The 17,089-nt window shown below is 49.8% G+C and overlaps 1 protein-coding gene across 10 annotated transcripts in view; it reads right to left on the bottom strand.

Annotated features, from left to right (window-relative positions):
- Positions 1-17,089, bottom strand: part of ncor2 (nuclear receptor corepressor 2) — a 107,073-nt gene that overhangs the window by 16,623 nt on the left and 73,361 nt on the right. For 3 of the 10 annotated variants that reach the window (XM_079739416.1, XM_079739414.1, XM_079739418.1), the window contains exons 18-32: positions 16,080-16,222; positions 15,808-15,958; positions 14,352-14,811; positions 12,236-12,356; positions 10,989-11,310; positions 9,568-9,615; positions 8,867-9,019; positions 8,547-8,683; positions 8,125-8,275; positions 7,692-7,805; positions 7,375-7,478; positions 4,763-4,907; positions 3,951-4,094; positions 3,717-3,809; positions 2,425-2,642 (exon numbers count right to left, since the gene is read on the bottom strand). In XM_079739416.1, the coding sequence (XP_079595542.1) occupies positions 2,425-2,642; positions 3,717-3,809; positions 3,951-4,094; positions 4,763-4,907; positions 7,375-7,478; positions 7,692-7,805; positions 8,125-8,275; positions 8,547-8,683; positions 8,867-9,019; positions 9,568-9,615; positions 10,989-11,310; positions 12,236-12,356; positions 14,352-14,811; positions 15,808-15,958; positions 16,080-16,222 (2,504 nt within the window). The remainder of the gene's footprint in view (positions 1-2,424; positions 2,643-3,716; positions 3,810-3,950; positions 4,095-4,762; positions 4,908-7,374; positions 7,479-7,691; positions 7,806-8,124; positions 8,276-8,546; positions 8,684-8,866; positions 9,020-9,567; positions 9,616-10,988; positions 11,311-12,235; positions 12,357-14,351; positions 14,812-15,807; positions 15,959-16,079; positions 16,223-17,089) is intronic. The other 7 variants (XM_079739419.1, XM_079739415.1, XM_079739422.1 and 4 more) reach the window with 6 other exon arrangements.

The following is a 17,089-nucleotide window of genomic DNA, read 5'->3' as shown; positions in this document are numbered from 1 at the left end:
AAGTACTAGCATTTTGTCAATGATATGTCTGACCTATGGTCTGCACGATTTGTCGTCGGAGCGTCGTCATCGCGATGTGCGCATGCGCAACAGAGCCGTCGCAGAACGGTGCAGTGGGAAGTTCCGGATATCAACTCAAACACGTTACGCTGCAACTTTTGGGTTGCTTGATACAAAACCCAGGTACCCCCATATAGAGATGGGCGATATGGCCTAAAATCCATATTGCGATATACATTGCAGCCTATTGCGATAACGATATATATCACGATATAAAATCTGAACAAATTCAGAACAGGTTACATAGAACCTAAGGAAAGCCAAACTGCTAAATGTATTTAAAAAAAAAGAGAAATATAGTATGTCATTTCGAGGGCATTTATTGTGAAACACTGTAATCATACAACATAATGTTGCAGATAAATAAAATTAGTATTGGGTTTCTTTCCTTTAGTGCAAACCATTCTAAAAGGCACTACACTTAGTTTAAGTCCTTGGTTCTTAAATGCCGACCAAGATGCAGAGAACAGGAAAAACGGGTGTCTTTCTAGATAAGGAACAGACACTGTACTGACAATTAGGGATGGGCATGATTAATTGATGATCGATCATTGATTGTTACAATTTTTGTCGATTACGTGATATTTTTTATCGATCAAAAGGAGGTTGACCCAGACGGAGAGGTGGTCTCTGAGACGTTGCTCAACATGGAGCAAAGAGGAGACGGAACGTCTTTTGGATATTTGGGTCCGATATCCAAAAGACATTCCGTCTCCTCTTTGCTCCATGTTGAGCCACCACCCGACGGTCCGACAAAAGCAAGTAAAAAGTATGCTGGAAAACACAACTTAAAAATGCTGATGCATTTAACACATTCCGAGTCAGGATGAGGGAGAAGGAGTTGGACCAGTCCGCAGATCAATGTATATCACGCTGGATATCCATGATTGTTTACTTTCACCGGTGCTTCCCCCCCCCCCCCCTTTTCTTTAACGCTTTACCCCGCCCCAGACCTTTTTGTCCAATGATTTAACGTTCTTTGCACACATGCAGTTTTGTTGACGAATTCTGGCACTGTTGCGAAAATTGCAATGTGAAAAGGAACTGCACCAAACCAAAAATTAAACATTGTATTTTGCGTCATCAACATGCATTATCGCGATAGAGCGATAGAATTAAAATCTCTATCGTAGGCCATTTTTTTATCGTTTATATCGTATATCGTTTATATCGCGCGTTACTAACCCCAAACCCACTCAGCTAGCCAAAACCCACTCAGGTACCCCCAAAGCGACACAGGTACACCCCAGCCGACACAGGTACACCACAACAAACTGAACGCATTAGTTTAGCCGCATAAGAATTGCTGCCACAGTTAGAAGGGCAGTAAATGATCACCTTCATAGCAATGTTTTTAATATATGCGGTTCAATAAGGCCTCATTCTTGTTGACTTCTGCGTGGTTTAAGTGCTTGAAAATAATCAATTGGCTTATCAGGATTTCCCAAAGCTGGCCACAGGCCAGGCACAGTGCCTCTGCCAAAAGACTCTAACATCAAATCTACTTTTCACAATATGACATTGTGGGCGTTTGTTCACGTCAGCATCTGCTTCAAATTGACAGAAGACATTGGCTACAATTAGTCTACATACTACAATATAGACTAATGTTATATACTGTAATTAAAATAATACATCTATAAACTCCAACAGTGGGTGGTCTCTGTGGAGATGGAGAGCTCCATTCTTTCACAATATTTACATCCTACCATGACCCTGTCAAAACCTTCCTCCATAAAGGGACCGTAGTAGAGTTTGATTAAGAATTTGAAATACACTAGTATTGCAATGCCCGTTCAGAACATGCCCGTATTGCTGCTTGCAGCTTTCTTGAGAACTGCTCATCAAACAACTTCCCACTCACCTCCTCACTACATCGTGTCCTCAGCAAAACAGCTGCCAGTGCAGTGTAAGTTCGGAGCACGCAGATTGTTGCAGCTTAATCGAAAACCACTCATCCCAAAAAACCTTTGTCTCAAGACTGCACTTTCTCGGGTTCTGAGCGATACACCTGCTGAGTGTGAAGCTTATCGAGTTAACGGTTGTTGGGAAAACTTAACACAGACATTCCTCTAATTAGTTAGTCATATAACACCAGTACACCAGTATCCCAGATCAGTGATCCAGTGTACTGCAGACAATGAGCCACGGCTTGTGTAGGCCTGTTGGTAGTTCTAAAACCTGACGAGTCTGTCTGAAGCCGGCATCCAAACCACAATTTCTTAGGAAAATGCCTTTCCTACTCTTCTCGGTTGTTGATTGTGGGAGCAGGTGATGCAGGAAACATTTGCGTGCGGACATTATAAATTCTTTAATAATAATAGTAAGTAGCGGGGGCTGTCACAGTCTCGGGCCCCGGCTCACCTGGGTGATGATGCCCTCCTTGGGGGGGTGCCTCATCTCCTCCCGGGGGATGAGGTGGATGGAGCGGCCCCCCTCCTTCACCGTGGGCACCATGGGGTCCCGGCCCTTCAGGTGGTCCGCCATGGAAGGGGGCCCGCGGGGCGGGGAGGGCTCCCTCTTCACGTGCTTGGCCTCCCGCCTCATGTAGGGGTCCTGGGGCTCCAGGTGGCGCGGTATGCCTGTGGCGGATGGGCGGGCCACGTTATACAACAGCAGCCATTACCCCTCTCCTCCCCGCCCCGCCCCCGTCCCCCCAGGGAAAGCAACCAGGAGCGACAGAGGGCGGAGGGGAGGTGGAGGAGCTGCAGGTCTAAGCTTAGCGAGTCTGTGTCCTCCAGATGGTGCAAGCTTATACCCCGGCGATAAAATCTGAGCGCACCAGACTCCTGTTAATCACATTTAGTGCCGACATGAATATCATCTGGGTGCATATGCCAGCAGACAAAGCATTTGGCTGAGGAGGATATTTCTGTAGGCTGTACTTTAAACATGAGAGGAAAGAATGGCTGGTCATGTTGTTGTTTTTGTCAGTAAAATGACTAAAGTATATTTTTCTTTTAAGTCTGGCATACTTTACAGACCGATGGATCAATGCAGTAGACCTCCATATGGTTATAGAATAGAATAGATGATGCCATGAGTCATGAAGCCATTGGCTGAGTTGGTCACTATTTAGTACTAGGGCTGCAATTTACAATTATTTTCACAGATGATTAATCCAACAACAATTAAATTAATAATTGAGTCTATAAAATGTCATAAATAATAGCAAATTCCCTCAAAACTTACCAGAGTCTAGAGTGATGTAATAAGTCTTTAAATGTAATTGCTTGTACATCAAAGAAAAACAATTCCTTTCATCATAATCCGTGAACCGGATATTTTAACTTAACTGCAATTAGTTCAAGTTCAGTTCAAATATATGATCATATCGTATCATATATTCATCGTATCGATTAATCGACTAAGCCCTACTTAATACTAAAGGCTTTATACAAAATACTTTTTTTGAAAAGTAACTTTCAGGGAGCTTTGTGTTGTAAAGGACGCACTTCATCTGAACTACCATTTCTTAAGTACTTTGAATAAAAGCACTTTCATCATCATGATGTTCATCCTGATGTTCATCACGATGAACATCAGGTTCAAAGCAACAATTGTCCGTTCAATGGGACGAAGGTCTACAAATTCAAAAGGCACACAGAAAAAGTATGCAAGCCTTTTGGGATCGGGGGGCACAGTGGGGGCCCTACCTTGGGATATGGAGCCCCGGATGTGGTGGGCTTCTTTGAAGGTGGCGTGGTGCGGGCTGTCCCTCTCGTGAGGCATGGCTCGACTAATCAGACCTTGGATGCGGGGGTGGGCAGAGGGAACAGAGAAAGGAGTTCAGCCATACTGGCATTGGGAAAAACCAGGAAGAGATATAGTTGACTGTGGGTACAAAAGGGAAATGCACTGAATCTAGGAGCTTCAGTGTTGTCTCATACCCTCACAGTTAGCGGCAGAGAGCGTGTCCCTCATAGGGAGGCCCCTGGATATCCCACCTTCCATGACGTCATAGGAACGCTTCATAGCCAGGAGGTCCCCAGCCTGCCCGGGGCCGCGGCCGTCTTCTTTGGGGTTCTGGGAGCCTGGGGGTCCAGAGGAAAGCTCATGAGAATAATGACGATAACTCGGTTTACACAGCACCTTTCATACATGTGTGCGTTCAAAAAAATAAACATCAATGGAGAGCAATGAGCAGGGGCAGGTTAGACAGGTGGTATAGTGGTGTGTAGTGCTTTTCTTTTTACGTAAAGGAACCGATTTTTATTTAAGAACCCTTAAATAGGGTTAAAAGAATAAAATAAGGAAGACTAGCGATACTTGTGTTGTTGATTGACTTTTTTTTTAGCCGTACAAATAATAATGATATTTAATGCACTAGATAAGAACTAAAAGATGACAAAACTGACACATTAAAAAGGATTACAATAAAATTGCAAAGTTATGACGAGGTGGGCTGGAATATATATAGCTATGGTAATAATTAACGTTAAGAAGAATTAGAGCATTATATTTAGGTAAAGATTTGACGTGGAAACTACAGAACTAAGGGTGAACCATTGCGCCGTGCACAGCGGCGGTATCCACGCAAACCAGTTTAGCGTTGACTCAGAGCTACGTCAGAGCGGGGCAGTTATACCGGCGCTGCCATCAGAAGGTTAATAAACACCCAGGAGACAGATCCAGAGTCAGCACAGCCCGCTCCAATAAGCCTGCAGCTGTAAATCCTTCGGGGGGCCTGGGGCCCACTCACGGTCGTATGTGAGAATGTGTCCGCTGACGCCCTCGTAGACCACGTGGCCCTTGGAGAGGCCCTCTCCGCGCTCCGCCCGGCCGGGGACCTCCTCCGTGATCAGCCGGGTGATGGTCCCCTTGTACAGAACGTCAGCGGGGGTGCCCTGTGGGGGAGAGGCGGAGGGTGAGAAACGACCACTCGCTCGTCCAGGTCGTCTTTGTTGGGATTCTCTAGAAAAGTAATCTGATGAATGGGGCCGGCGTCGGCCTGTCATACATTTTTACATTACATTGATGGCTTTTAGCAGATGCTTTTGTCCAAAGCGAGCAACAACCATTCATATGCCCATTCACAGACTGACGGCGGAGTCAAGAGGATCGAACTACCAACCTTCCGGTTGCAACTCACCCGCTCTCTCTACCTAGATGTGGCATCATTAGCCAACCTAGTGAACCCCAGGTGTTCCGCTACTGTCAACCCACCCCTTCTATCACACCCTGTGCTTAAAAACTCCCAAGGGCCCCTGGACTCATGTCATGCAGTAGACCTACATGGGTGACGTTGGGAAGAAGAGGCTAACCGCTACCCCCTTAAATGTTGCAAAGAAGAGGCTAGCTGCTAACCGCTTAAACTTTGGGAAGAAAAGGCTGACCACTTAAAAACTAGGGCCCCTGGACTCATGTCATGCAGTAGCGACTGACATGGCTAGATGACAGACGTAGCCACCTAGCCATGTCGGTCCCTACTGCATGAGTAGCACCGTGGCATTTGGTAGTTAGCGTATGTAAGCCTGCCAACTTGCTCCACCAGGGAGCGTAGGCCCCGCTCCAGGATGGAGGCAGGGGGGCAGTTTGGGGGACACTCTGTGATGCATATCACATTTCCTGCCTGCTGCTCACCGCTCTCTCTCTCAGAGGCGGAGGAGTGAAGGTCAGGGGCCAAGCAAAGAGAAGCTTGGCGGTGACGCACGTGTGTGTGTGTGTGTGTATGTGCGTGCGTGTGCGTGTGTGTCTATGTGTGTGTGTTTGTGTGTGTGTGTGTCGGAGCTTAAGACGGGTCGGATTCAGACCCGGTAAGTAGGGCTATGCTGTTCAAAGCCAGGGGTCAAATAGTCTGTATTGGTTTTCGAAATAAAGGATCAGTAAGTCGTGGAACCGACTCAAAAGTGGAAAAGCGGTCTGTCAATATGAAGCCAATAACACATCCTCAGCATTGAGCCAGGGTTCCAGCATTGGGCACTCGATCATCGATCCGGGTTGGGATTATCACCGGGTCGGGATCCGGTGTTACGGTCGTATGGCTGTGTGTTCTGAAGCGGTCGAGGGTAGGGGAGTTTCCTATAGCCCTGACAAAGGTGTTCTTAGCTACTCTCCAGGAAACACAAGACCTTATCATTGGTCGACCGCTGATAAAATCCATCCAGGAGTTGGCTCCGCAAACAATATGCGCTGCCTCGCCCGCAGCTCTGATTACATACGTCCTCTCCCACCGTTAACTCATTTCCCCCCCCCCCCCACACACACACACACACACACACACACACACACACGCGCGACACGCCAGTTGGCCGCGGTCTTAAAGCGGGCGTATCAGTGACCCAGCTAAGCCTGTCTGTAGAGTAAACAGATAGATAGAAGAGGAGGGAACAGACGTGTGTACCTGTTGCCAGGGCGACCGCTGCATGTAAGAGCAGCGGTTATGTCACACCGCATTTGGGGGGAGGCCCAAGCGCTTGGCTGGCCTCCCTCTGTTTTCCTAGCCCTACAACGCCGCGGCCACCAGGCTCATCTGAAGAGACAAATCACCCGGCTGCCGGTGACACTTTTAAAGGGAACGCTAAGATCCCCACACAGGGACGAAACAGTGACGTTGAAACCGTGACCTAATTTAATATATTCCACTGAACGACGGCGCATTCGAAAGTAGCACACAGATATATACTTAAATGGGGACATTCATAATCTCTCCTGCACATTGGCAACATTCGCACTGACAGAACGTGGGTGGTTCGGGTTTAATTAACATAGATATGGATGTACCTACGTGCGTGCATACGCGCGTGTGTGTGTGTGTGTGGCAGAAGGATAGGGTTATCTGTGTGTGGCAGGTTAGGGTTATACTGTTTGTTCGTGTGGGTTAGGGTTATCCTGTGTGTGTCAGAGGGCTAAAGTTATCCTGTCTGTGTGTGCGTGTGTGTGTGTGTGTCAGAGGGTTAGGGTCATCATGTGTGTTAAAGGGTTAGGGTTATCCTATGTGTTTGTGTGTGTGTGTGTGTGTGTGTGTGTGTGTGTGTGTGTGTGTGTGTGTGTGTGTGAGAGAAGGTTAGGGTTATCCTGTGTGTGTCAGAGGGCTAAAGTTATCCTGTGTGTGTGTGTGTCAGAGGGTTAGGGTCATCGTGTGTCAGAGGGTTAGGGTTATCCTGTGTGTGTGTTAAAGGGTTAGGGTTATCCTGTGTGTGTGTGTGTGTGTGTGTGTGTGTGTGTGTGTGTGTGTGTGTGTGTGTGTGTGTGTGTGTGTGTGTGTCAGAAGGTCAGGGTTATCCTGTGCATGTGTTAAAGGGTTAGGGTTATCGTGTGTGTCACAGGGTTATGGTTATCCTGAGCTGTGTTGGTGTCTGTGCTGTGTCGTACCTGGGTGATGGAGCCTCCGCGGTACGAGATGGGTGAGTCCTGGTACACTCTGGTCCCTGGGATGCCCTTAGTGATGCTGCCACCCTGCACGGCCTGCATGGAGCCTGCTTCAGCCAACGACAGAGCGGGTGTCAGATCAAGAATACACCTCGCAAATCCCACACAATCTTGGTGGAAAAAAAAACAGAGAAAATGCACGGGATGGATGCAGCTTATTGATCCACTGCGTGCCTCGCCACACACTCAACTGGGCAGCGAGGGCGACAGCTCGTGTGGATGTGAACCCGCATCATGCAGTGCGTCTGCAGTGGACTGACCGTGGCCGGCCGCAGCCGCGTCGTGGGGAGAGCCCTGGGTGGACAGGTTCTCAGCCTGGGAGGACGAGCAGTGGGGGGACAGCTGCTCCTGCTTGACCACGGGGTAGGGTCCGGCTGGTGGGGCGGGGGCAGAGGGAGGGAGGGACACAAGAGGTTTAAGGACAAGAGAGACGTTATTGGCTCTGAGGGGGCGGGGCTGAAGCTGCACAATAAATGTCTGTTTTGACTGGCGGCGTGGTTTGGGTATTCGTGTTTGAGGCTTGGAGTGAGAAGAGGAAGAGGGAAGCTTACGACCCAATATCACCCACATTACGAGACGGCGACAGAGCGGGGGACAGCGGCGCTAACATTTTCTTGCGGGGGGGGGGTTTCTGGTAGGGTGTCGGGCGATACATGTAGTGCAAGGCAGTGCTAGAAGTAGAGGGCAACTCACCAGCAAACCAAGGCTGGGAGTGCTTCAGCCACTCCAGACACTTGGACTCACCCACTTTCCTCTGATCCATCCAAGACAAACCCATTGGAGTGGGGGCCATCTTCCCGTGGTCCAGCCCATGAGCTGGGCTATGCATCTGGACAGGGGTGCCCTGAGAGGGAGGGAGGAGCAACAGAGGAGGTCAACAGAGGATCCCTGTATGGCAACAAAGTGAGTTTGATGTGCTGATGCAGCAGGACCTTTGCTATAGTATCACTAGGACTTTGTCATTAACCTTAGTAGAACACGCCTAGTATATGAAGTATATGTGAGTGAGTGAGTGAGTGAGTGAGTGAGTGAGTGAGCGAGCGAGCGTGTGTGTACGGCCATCATCCATCCTCCAGGCCTAACAGAAGAGCTAACCGCCTCCAGAGGGGGTGTACCTGGGTGATAGAGCCCCCTGGCTTGGTGGAGGAGATGAGGGGAGGCGGCTCGGGCATGTGGAGGGGCCGGACGGCTGCCAGGCGACTGCTGTCCTGCTGCAGGGCCGGGGGCGCCGGGTGACCAGCCTGCTGGAACGCTGAGCGACAGCAGGGAGGACCAATCACAGGTCAGAGATGCATGCGTCTTTGAATACTTGAAACACCTTCATCTGGATACAGTGAGGCAGTGGGGCATCCCACGGCCGTGGGATGCCCACGGCCGCGGCTACCCCCGAACAAAAGATGGACGGCCGGAGAGGCAGATGGCGCCGGGGACTCACAGTTGTAGTGGAGCAGGTGCTGGTCGTGGCTGATCTTGGCCATGTCCCGCGGGGACATGGGGTACGTGGAGAGGACGGGGTGGCCCATGGAGGACGCCCTGGGCTCCTCAAGCTTCTTGCCCTCGCCGTGCGGGGAGTACGACCGGGACTTGTCTGAAAAGAGCGGCGCGCAAACCCAACGCAAACGCATTCCCACACACACGTCCAGACGTCCCCCACCAGCCGCACACACATACAAACACACGCACAAACACACAGTCAGAACCAAAGCAGAGTTAAGGCAGCCACACATGAAGCCATTGCACGTTCAATGCTACAGCCTCATCCACCTCCTCCTCACCACCCTCCTCATCATCAATGAGCAAGAATCACCAGCAAGCAGCATTGCATTCACGCTGCACAAAACCAAGGGTGACGTCACCAGTGATGTTCAGAAGGCTGTTTCTCTCTCTCACGTGCACAGAAACACACACACACACACACACACACACACACACACACACACACACACACACACACACCCCCCCCAACCAACATCTAACGATCAGTGCAGGGTAACCACAGTAAAGAAAAGTCATTCAAATTCCAGATGAGGACGTGTGGTGGATCTGTTGTGTGGTGGTTTGGAGAAGCATGTGGGTGGAGTATGGAGCAGGGGGGGGTGGGGGAGGAGGAGGAGGGAGGTTTGGGGGAGAACCTACGCAATCCATCAAGCAGAGTCTGTAACCACCTCTCGTTGCCTTCCAGCTCTGCAGAGACACACAGACACACCGCAGCTAATCACATCGCCCACCAGAACCAAGGCTCATCTTCAACCACACGCTAGACATTTGAATTTGCACATGTATGATCGGCCAAACGGGGGCTCCTGCTTTAGCACTCGTTCCGCTTTAGATTTCTGTTCATCGCTGTTCATCAGCCACCGGGGGGGGGGGGAGGTTAGAAAGACAAGGCGGGAACAGTGGATGTTTTCAGCCTCACTGCGCTGAAACAAAACAAAACGCGTTCTTCCACTGCTCTCTCTCTCAATCTTGTTAATTTGGTCCACATAATCCATCCTTAAATCTATCCATAATTGACTCAATGAATTACACATGTGTTTTACGTTAACCAACGCCTGTGTATGAGCAGTAGCTTACATACATACAAACCCAAGCTCAAAAGAAATCTTTTAAACACTTAAAAACTGTGGAAGCCTACGACAGCTGGGGAAAGCGTGTCTGTCTGCACTTAAAGGAGGTACTTGTGAAAAGGAGAAAAAACGTTGTCGCTTTTAGCAGCTTCAACAGTGAAGTTTCAAACATGTCACCATCCCATCCTTGTCCTTTAAAACCATTTCACTTTTTCCTACCGTCGGGAATGTTTGAAGTATTAAAAAGAGAAGAAAAAAAAGAAAAAGGAAAACGGGTGAACACTACGTCTAAAAAGGTTGCAGCTAACTTGGGCTGCAGCCTCTCTCCGGGGTCAATAGCAATACCAGATCATTCATCAGTCCCTGCTCCACTAGTGTCCCAGAAACACTGAGCCCCCCTCCACACCAGGGACACCAGCTCAAGGTGAGGCAGCCTGGCCACGCACAACAAAGTGAAAGTAGATCAGCCTCTGCTGAAACCGCAGCACAGAGTCCCGGCTCTCATCCTCATCCCACCTGGATTGTCCTTTGACTGAGGAACCTGTCTGTTTGACTGTCTGTCACTATCCATTCCTAATGTATGCATTGTATGTTTAAAGTATATGCATGTGTAATAACCAGGGTTGATGTGTTGTGCTTATAGCACATATAACGCAGGGAAAGAGCCTGTAAATGAGCGCAGCGGCACCAAGACCGTGTGAAGACTCGGAGAGCAGCGGGGACAAAGGGAGAGGGCTAGAGAGGAGGGAGGGAGGGGAGGGGGGGGGGGGGGGGGGGGGGGGGGGAGGACAGAATCAGAATGAGCAATCGCTACCTCCTGGAGAACACTGCTAATCTACTCCGCTCGCTAGGTGAGGAACAGGGCTCAGGATTCAAAGCTTCCTTCTCTCTCCCTCGCCCCACATCACAATTCCTAAAAAGCGAGGCTTGCTTCTGCTGGCCGGGGGGAATGTTTTGTTCTGCTGGTCGTTGTTCTTTTCGGGGCCCTACCGTCCTTGTTTCCAGAGGTGGGGCTTCGAGGGCGCATGCGGGGGCTGCTGCTACGGAGGACCTCTGCCCGCTCCCGCTCCGCCTGCCCTGGGTAGGCCTGCTGCTGCTGCTGCTGCTGCTGCTGCTTGAGCTGCTGCCCCGGGACCAGGGGCTGCTGCTGCTTGGCCTCCAGGGAGGACTCTCCGTGGGCCATGGTGATCTGCTGCTTGTAGAGGGCCAGGGCGTTGGGCTGCAGCATGGCCTTGGCCCCTCCCAGGCCCGGGCCCCCGAGGACCGGCAGAGGAGCCCCCCGCTTGGCCCCCTGCCCCAGAGCCTCCGCCATCTAGGGAAGAGGGGGAGGTCGGGGTGAATGCAGAGCGGAACACTGGCCCACCTGTCCCATGGACCCTCCTTAATGGTTTGGTTCACCGACGCCCGCCATCTTATCCCTCAAGTCAATGAATCCACAGCCGCCCCCGCCGTCTGGCCCCCCCATGTCTCAGTCGTACAAATAGGATTGCACTGTTTCTACGGCCTCACTGTTATCTCAGGAACGAGATTAGATAAAACAGGCGGCCGGCAGTGATTCTCTTGATGCTCGACTCGTGATGAGAGTGATGGATGGAGGGAGAGGCTGTGTTTGTGTGTCCAAGCCGCATGAACTCTCCCCTCTTAGCAGAGATACTCTGTAGCCATGGGAGATTTCCAAGGAAAGAGATGGAGGACCCCTCACAGCAACAGATTTTTTGCAAATTATTGACACTGAAATAATAAACATGGCCTTGCTTGCACATGAAACACATTAGGATCTCTATTTTCATTTCGTCCAATCACGGTTATTCTAGATGCTCAATATACACGCATCAAAACTCAACGACACAACTGTGTTTGTGGCGTGCTATGATCCAAAGTCGTCCAAGCGGGCAAAATTTAGAAAAATAACTTTAATATGCGTCTGTCCGCGCAACACCGGACACTTTCATTGTTACACTTTGTAACAATGTGGTACAAGTGTAACCATGCCAATGTCCAATGTTTTGCAGAGAAACGTGTATAAAAAGTCACATATTGAAGGCGGGAGAGCGCTGGTAGTGCTATTCAGACAGGGTCCACCTGCGCTCTGTTTAAAGAGTAAGTTCGGAGAGCACGTTTGTTAAATTGCCCACATATTGGCGTGGGACAAAACAATTGTCAATCAACACTTCAATCGCCAGTATAGGACCCGATTGGTACAAACCAACACATACTTTGTGACTACGAAGACTTACAATAGTTGGGATGGCAGCGGCCCTCTGCTTGAGCTGCTTGAGGTCCATGGGCTTCTGCAGCGGGGAGGAGGTGACACCGTCATGGCTGTAGTTGAGCAGACTGGGTCGGGGAGAGGTGATCCTGGACACAGACAGAAGTTTCAGACATGGATCAGTGGTCATGTCGGGACAATAATGGCTCGTGTTTAAAAGGTATATGTTGCAAAATTCTTAAAGTTTGATACATCAGTGTTTGTTCTTAGGCTTTGTTCACACTGCAAAAGACGTCGCACACAGCATGCGGGGAAAATCAACATCATTGATAATTTGATGTGCACCCAGTGGGGACCATTTCACTTGATGTTCTTTCTACCAGCTAAGCGTTTTTCCATCTCATTACCAAGGCTATTCAATTTGTTAAAACAAACGTGATATTTTAAAAACTAAAAGAGTCCGACTGGGTTACCACAGAGCTTCAATGTGGCCTTTACATTTCCCAAGACACACATCTTTCAGAGTGCAAGAGCACAAATAAGGGGGTTAGAGCATTGTGTACATTTTTTATGAAATTGCAGCGCAGGAAAAAGGTAGAACGATTATTAATCCTCTTCCAACATGACTATAATTATTATTTTTTCCCTTTCCCTCCACTGATTTCCTCCATCACAGCTGCTTTCCATGTTTGCATTCACTGAGTGACATTCAAATTGTGTTGAACTTAGAGCCAGCGTGACTTAAAAGTCGCAGCGACCTGATAATATTCAAAGAACATATAATTTCATTATCTGCTGTTTTTAATGTTCATTTACATTCTTAATCATATTCTGACCGGAAAATAGAATGTTGGTTTTCATTTGCCAAATTTTTGAATCTCGCCCTTTTTAACAAGCTAGGAGTAGGTTAATCATGATCGATATCATTTGAATTTGTATGGCTCTTTACAGCCAATGTATGCAAACGACATGAGATGGAAGAGATACTGATGTTCAATCAACAAACAGACTGGCCACCTGCTCGGCTTGTAACTCAACTACTTACAGTGTGCAAATCAGAGAAGCCACAGTACATAACCACAATCACTCATATCTACGACGGAAGCAGACACATACACAGAGCACACATTACACAAGCACACACCACAAACACTAGCAGACTAAAGTACACGAAACAGAGAGCATCTGGCTGAAAACAAATCCTTGAGGACCCCTCAAAATGCATCTTGCATAGTTTATTGAATGAATTGGTTAAGATAGTATCTCCCTGTTACTCAACGTCTTCTAAGCCAGGCAAGATTCTTGCATTATGAAACACAAAGAGAGCCAAGGTTTCTGATTTTGTTTCCGCACACACACACATACACACACACACACAGAAAGAGGGTCCCATTCAAAGGCTTAATAAGTGTTCCTCTCTGTGATTCACACATGTCACTCTGACTGTGAATGTTGTTTTTTTCTCCTCACATGGCTGTTGCTTGTTCGAATCGTGAATTGTGAAAATAAAAGCTTTCCATTCGTAGTAGTAATGATTAGAATAACACACACACACACACACACACACACACACACACACACACACACACACACACACACACACACACACACACACACACACACACACACACACACACACACACACACACACACACACACACACACACACACAGTTTGCTTTGGCTCAGATAGCAACCTTTCCTTCGGCTCTGCCAGAACATGCAGTCTGCTGTCATGGAAAAAATTGAACAAATAGTGCACAAACACAGGACTAATCACAACCCCCCCCCACCGTGTGCTCTGACACACACTTCCAGAATCTCCACAGGCTTACAAGAATATCCACACGCACAGAGAGTGCTGATAAAGTGGCAGAGAGCAACTCATGCGCACACATGCACAAGTGCCTGGTGGCCTCAGGCCCCCCCCTACACTACCCAGTAGCTTAGCAACAGACATGGTAAAAGTCTGGCCGCGGCACACTTTGCAGGGACAACATGAGTCGGGAGCTAGCCCACCCCCGACCATGCTACTGATCGAACCAGCGACGACGCAAGGTAGGGCCAACCAGTGTTTCGACGATAAAATAACAAAAACAACCACAAGAGAGTATCATGGGACACGACATAGGGTGCGACCTCTACCTGTTCTTCTCGCCATTGTCGTTCTCCTCCACCTCGTCGGCGCTGCAGGTGGCGCTGGAGTCACTGTCGCCGTGGGAACCCTGCTTCACGCCATGCTCCCTCTTGGAGGTCTTGGCTGAGCTCTTGGTCTCCTCCCCAGCGAGGGCCCGCTTGGAGTCTGTTGAGTCGCTCGCTGCCGCCGCCGCCGCCGCCACCGGCGCCTGCATCGGCTGCATCTGCTGCTCCTTGCCGAGCTCCCCGGCCTCGGTCTTCACCTCCTGTTTGATGGTGGCCTTGTCCGGGTCCCCCGGGGCGGGGGGCTTCTCCTCGACGGAGCCCTGGTCCGAGCCCGACGCAGCGTCCTTCTCCCCGTTGCTGCCGGCGGAGCCCTTGGCGCGGCCCTCCCCGTCCTTGGGCTTGCTGTCCTCCGAGGAGCGCGGGGACGGCAGGCTCTCCGTGTCCGAGCTGTTGTTTGCGCCCCCTGGAGGGAGGGAGGGAGGGAGGGAGGTAGCGAACAGATCACATTAGGCCCGGCCCGAACACATCATCTCAAGCAGCGGTAAGCGATGGTTTTTTCTGACAAATATTAGAATAGTCAGTTGAAAAACTGAGCAAAAAATAGAAAAAGTTAATTCTTCCGCTGCCCTAATCTGGAGGCCGCAGAGAATCACCCCTGCTGCAACATCTCCTCATTATCACCAGTGTAATTTTAATGATGCAAAAAGCCCTACTACATCATCATGAACTGATGCGTTGACGCCAGTGGCTTTCCACTCCGCTCATCAGTCTGACTCGGTTACAACAGAATTTCAAAGACACATGGCTTACATAGTATGAGGGAAGGCCTACTTCTAATATCACAAAGCAAATAGGTGGGTTGCACATTGGGAAAACTTTGGATGAAATTGTACAGGCGCAATTTTGGCGGATGGATCCTAATAAAAGAAAAAAACATTGCTACCTGTTCTTTTTATCGATAGGTAAGCCTATTGCTCTCACATATTTTATCCCTGGGATAACGGTCCGATATTCAGACAAAATTGAACCGAACCTTCAAGCAGCAGTTTGCAAATATCCATAGGAATCTTTTCTTTAATATTTGTAAATACATAAACAAACAAAACCGAAGCATTTGGATCCTGAATTGAGATTTGAATACCTACCTAGGAAACATGTGAATGTTTGAATATTCATGCTCAGCGCTGTGAGGAGCGCAGGCGGAGGGAGGTGACTGAGCCTCGTTTTTAAGGCCAAATGTGGTTCCACCAGACAATAACGTCAGAGCTCCAACCCGATACAGCGGGATGTGTGAGCGCACCTGGGGGCGTTGGGGCTGCATTGTGGCGGCTGAGACACTACACCAACACGACCCAGGGCCCAGGGGTTCTTAGGGGTCTATTGTGCGGGCCGTGGTCAGAACATGAGTCTCCCAGACCCTTTACCGTTACAGAGCTACACAAAACGTTTTCAGACGTACTGAAACTCCCACCTTCTCCGTCCTCGGCCGCCTCCTCCTCGTTGCCGCTGGCGCCCGAGACCTCCATCTCCTCCTCCTCGGCGGTGGAGGGTGCGCTGGCCTCCTCGCTCTGCGTGGCTTTGCCCTTGCGCCGGGCCTTACGCTCCTTCTCCTGGGTCAAAACCAACAGCCACTAAAACATCGCGGCCCCGGCACTCACGTTCGCACCACAACCAAAAGAAACTCTATTTCTCTATTTGTTTAGAAACATCCGCGGTGGCTGCCGACCTTACCGATTTCATTTTATGCTGCTGCAGAATCTCGTCCAGTTTCTGCCTCTTCTTGTAGTTGAAGTAGAAGTTCTTGCATTGGGACACTGTCTTGGATCCCACCATCTTGGCGATGGCGGACCAATTCCTACCATACTGGAGGAGGCCTGGAATTAAACAGATGGCGAAGGCGGGCGGATTAAGAAGAGCGGACGCGGACATGTGTGACGCAGTTTCCATCGAGGCGCTTCCCTTCGGCCGAGACGCCCGGGGAAGGGCTCAAGGACGAACACAGCGGACAGCTCAGCTTGCACAACGCCATGGAAAAAAAATTCACCAAAAACACACGCCATCTGGGGAGGGAGAGGGAGAGGGAGACCGCTATCTAAATACATCAGCAACCATCACCATCTGTCTCTGAAACAGCTGTAGAGCGAACTGGGAGCTCGGCCGCTTTGTTGACATCACGGTGGACACCCGAGTCCAACAAAGACTCATTCTCACAGTGCAAGATGTGCTTTTGGAGCTCAGAGAGAGCAAGCACAAGATGGAGAGATAGAGAGAAGGAGAAGAGGGGGGGAGAGGGGGGGAAGAGGAGAAGGAGGGAAGAATACGAGCACTCAACCGTCATTCCAATTCATGCCCCGACTCTTCAATGCGCCTGACAACATATGTCACCGACTTTGTGATGTGGACGTGACCCAGTTCCAGGAGGCCTGGTCCTGCAGCCAGCCAACCGGATCACCTTTCCTTACACAAGACCGCGGGGGGGAGATGGTTCAGCCTGATCCACGGCGAATCGACACCGGCACGCTAAAGCCAGACCACGGGCTTTAGAGTAAGTGTGAGGGAGGGAGAGCCCAGAGAGAGAGCCCAGTTACAGAGAGAGAGAGCCCAGTTACAGAGACAGAGAGCCCAGAGAGAGAGCCCATAAAGTGAGAGAGATAGGAGCGCCAGAGTGAGGAAGGTAGAGCCCAGAGAGAGCCCAGAGAGTGAGAGAGAGAGAAAGCGTAAGAGTGAGGGAGAACGACAGA

This window comes from Pollachius pollachius (genome assembly GCF_949987615.1).
Source record: "Pollachius pollachius genome assembly, chromosome: 1".
Lineage (NCBI taxonomy): Eukaryota > Metazoa > Chordata > Actinopteri > Gadiformes > Gadidae > Pollachius > Pollachius pollachius.
This window is presented reverse-complemented; position numbering and strand designations above follow the sequence as displayed.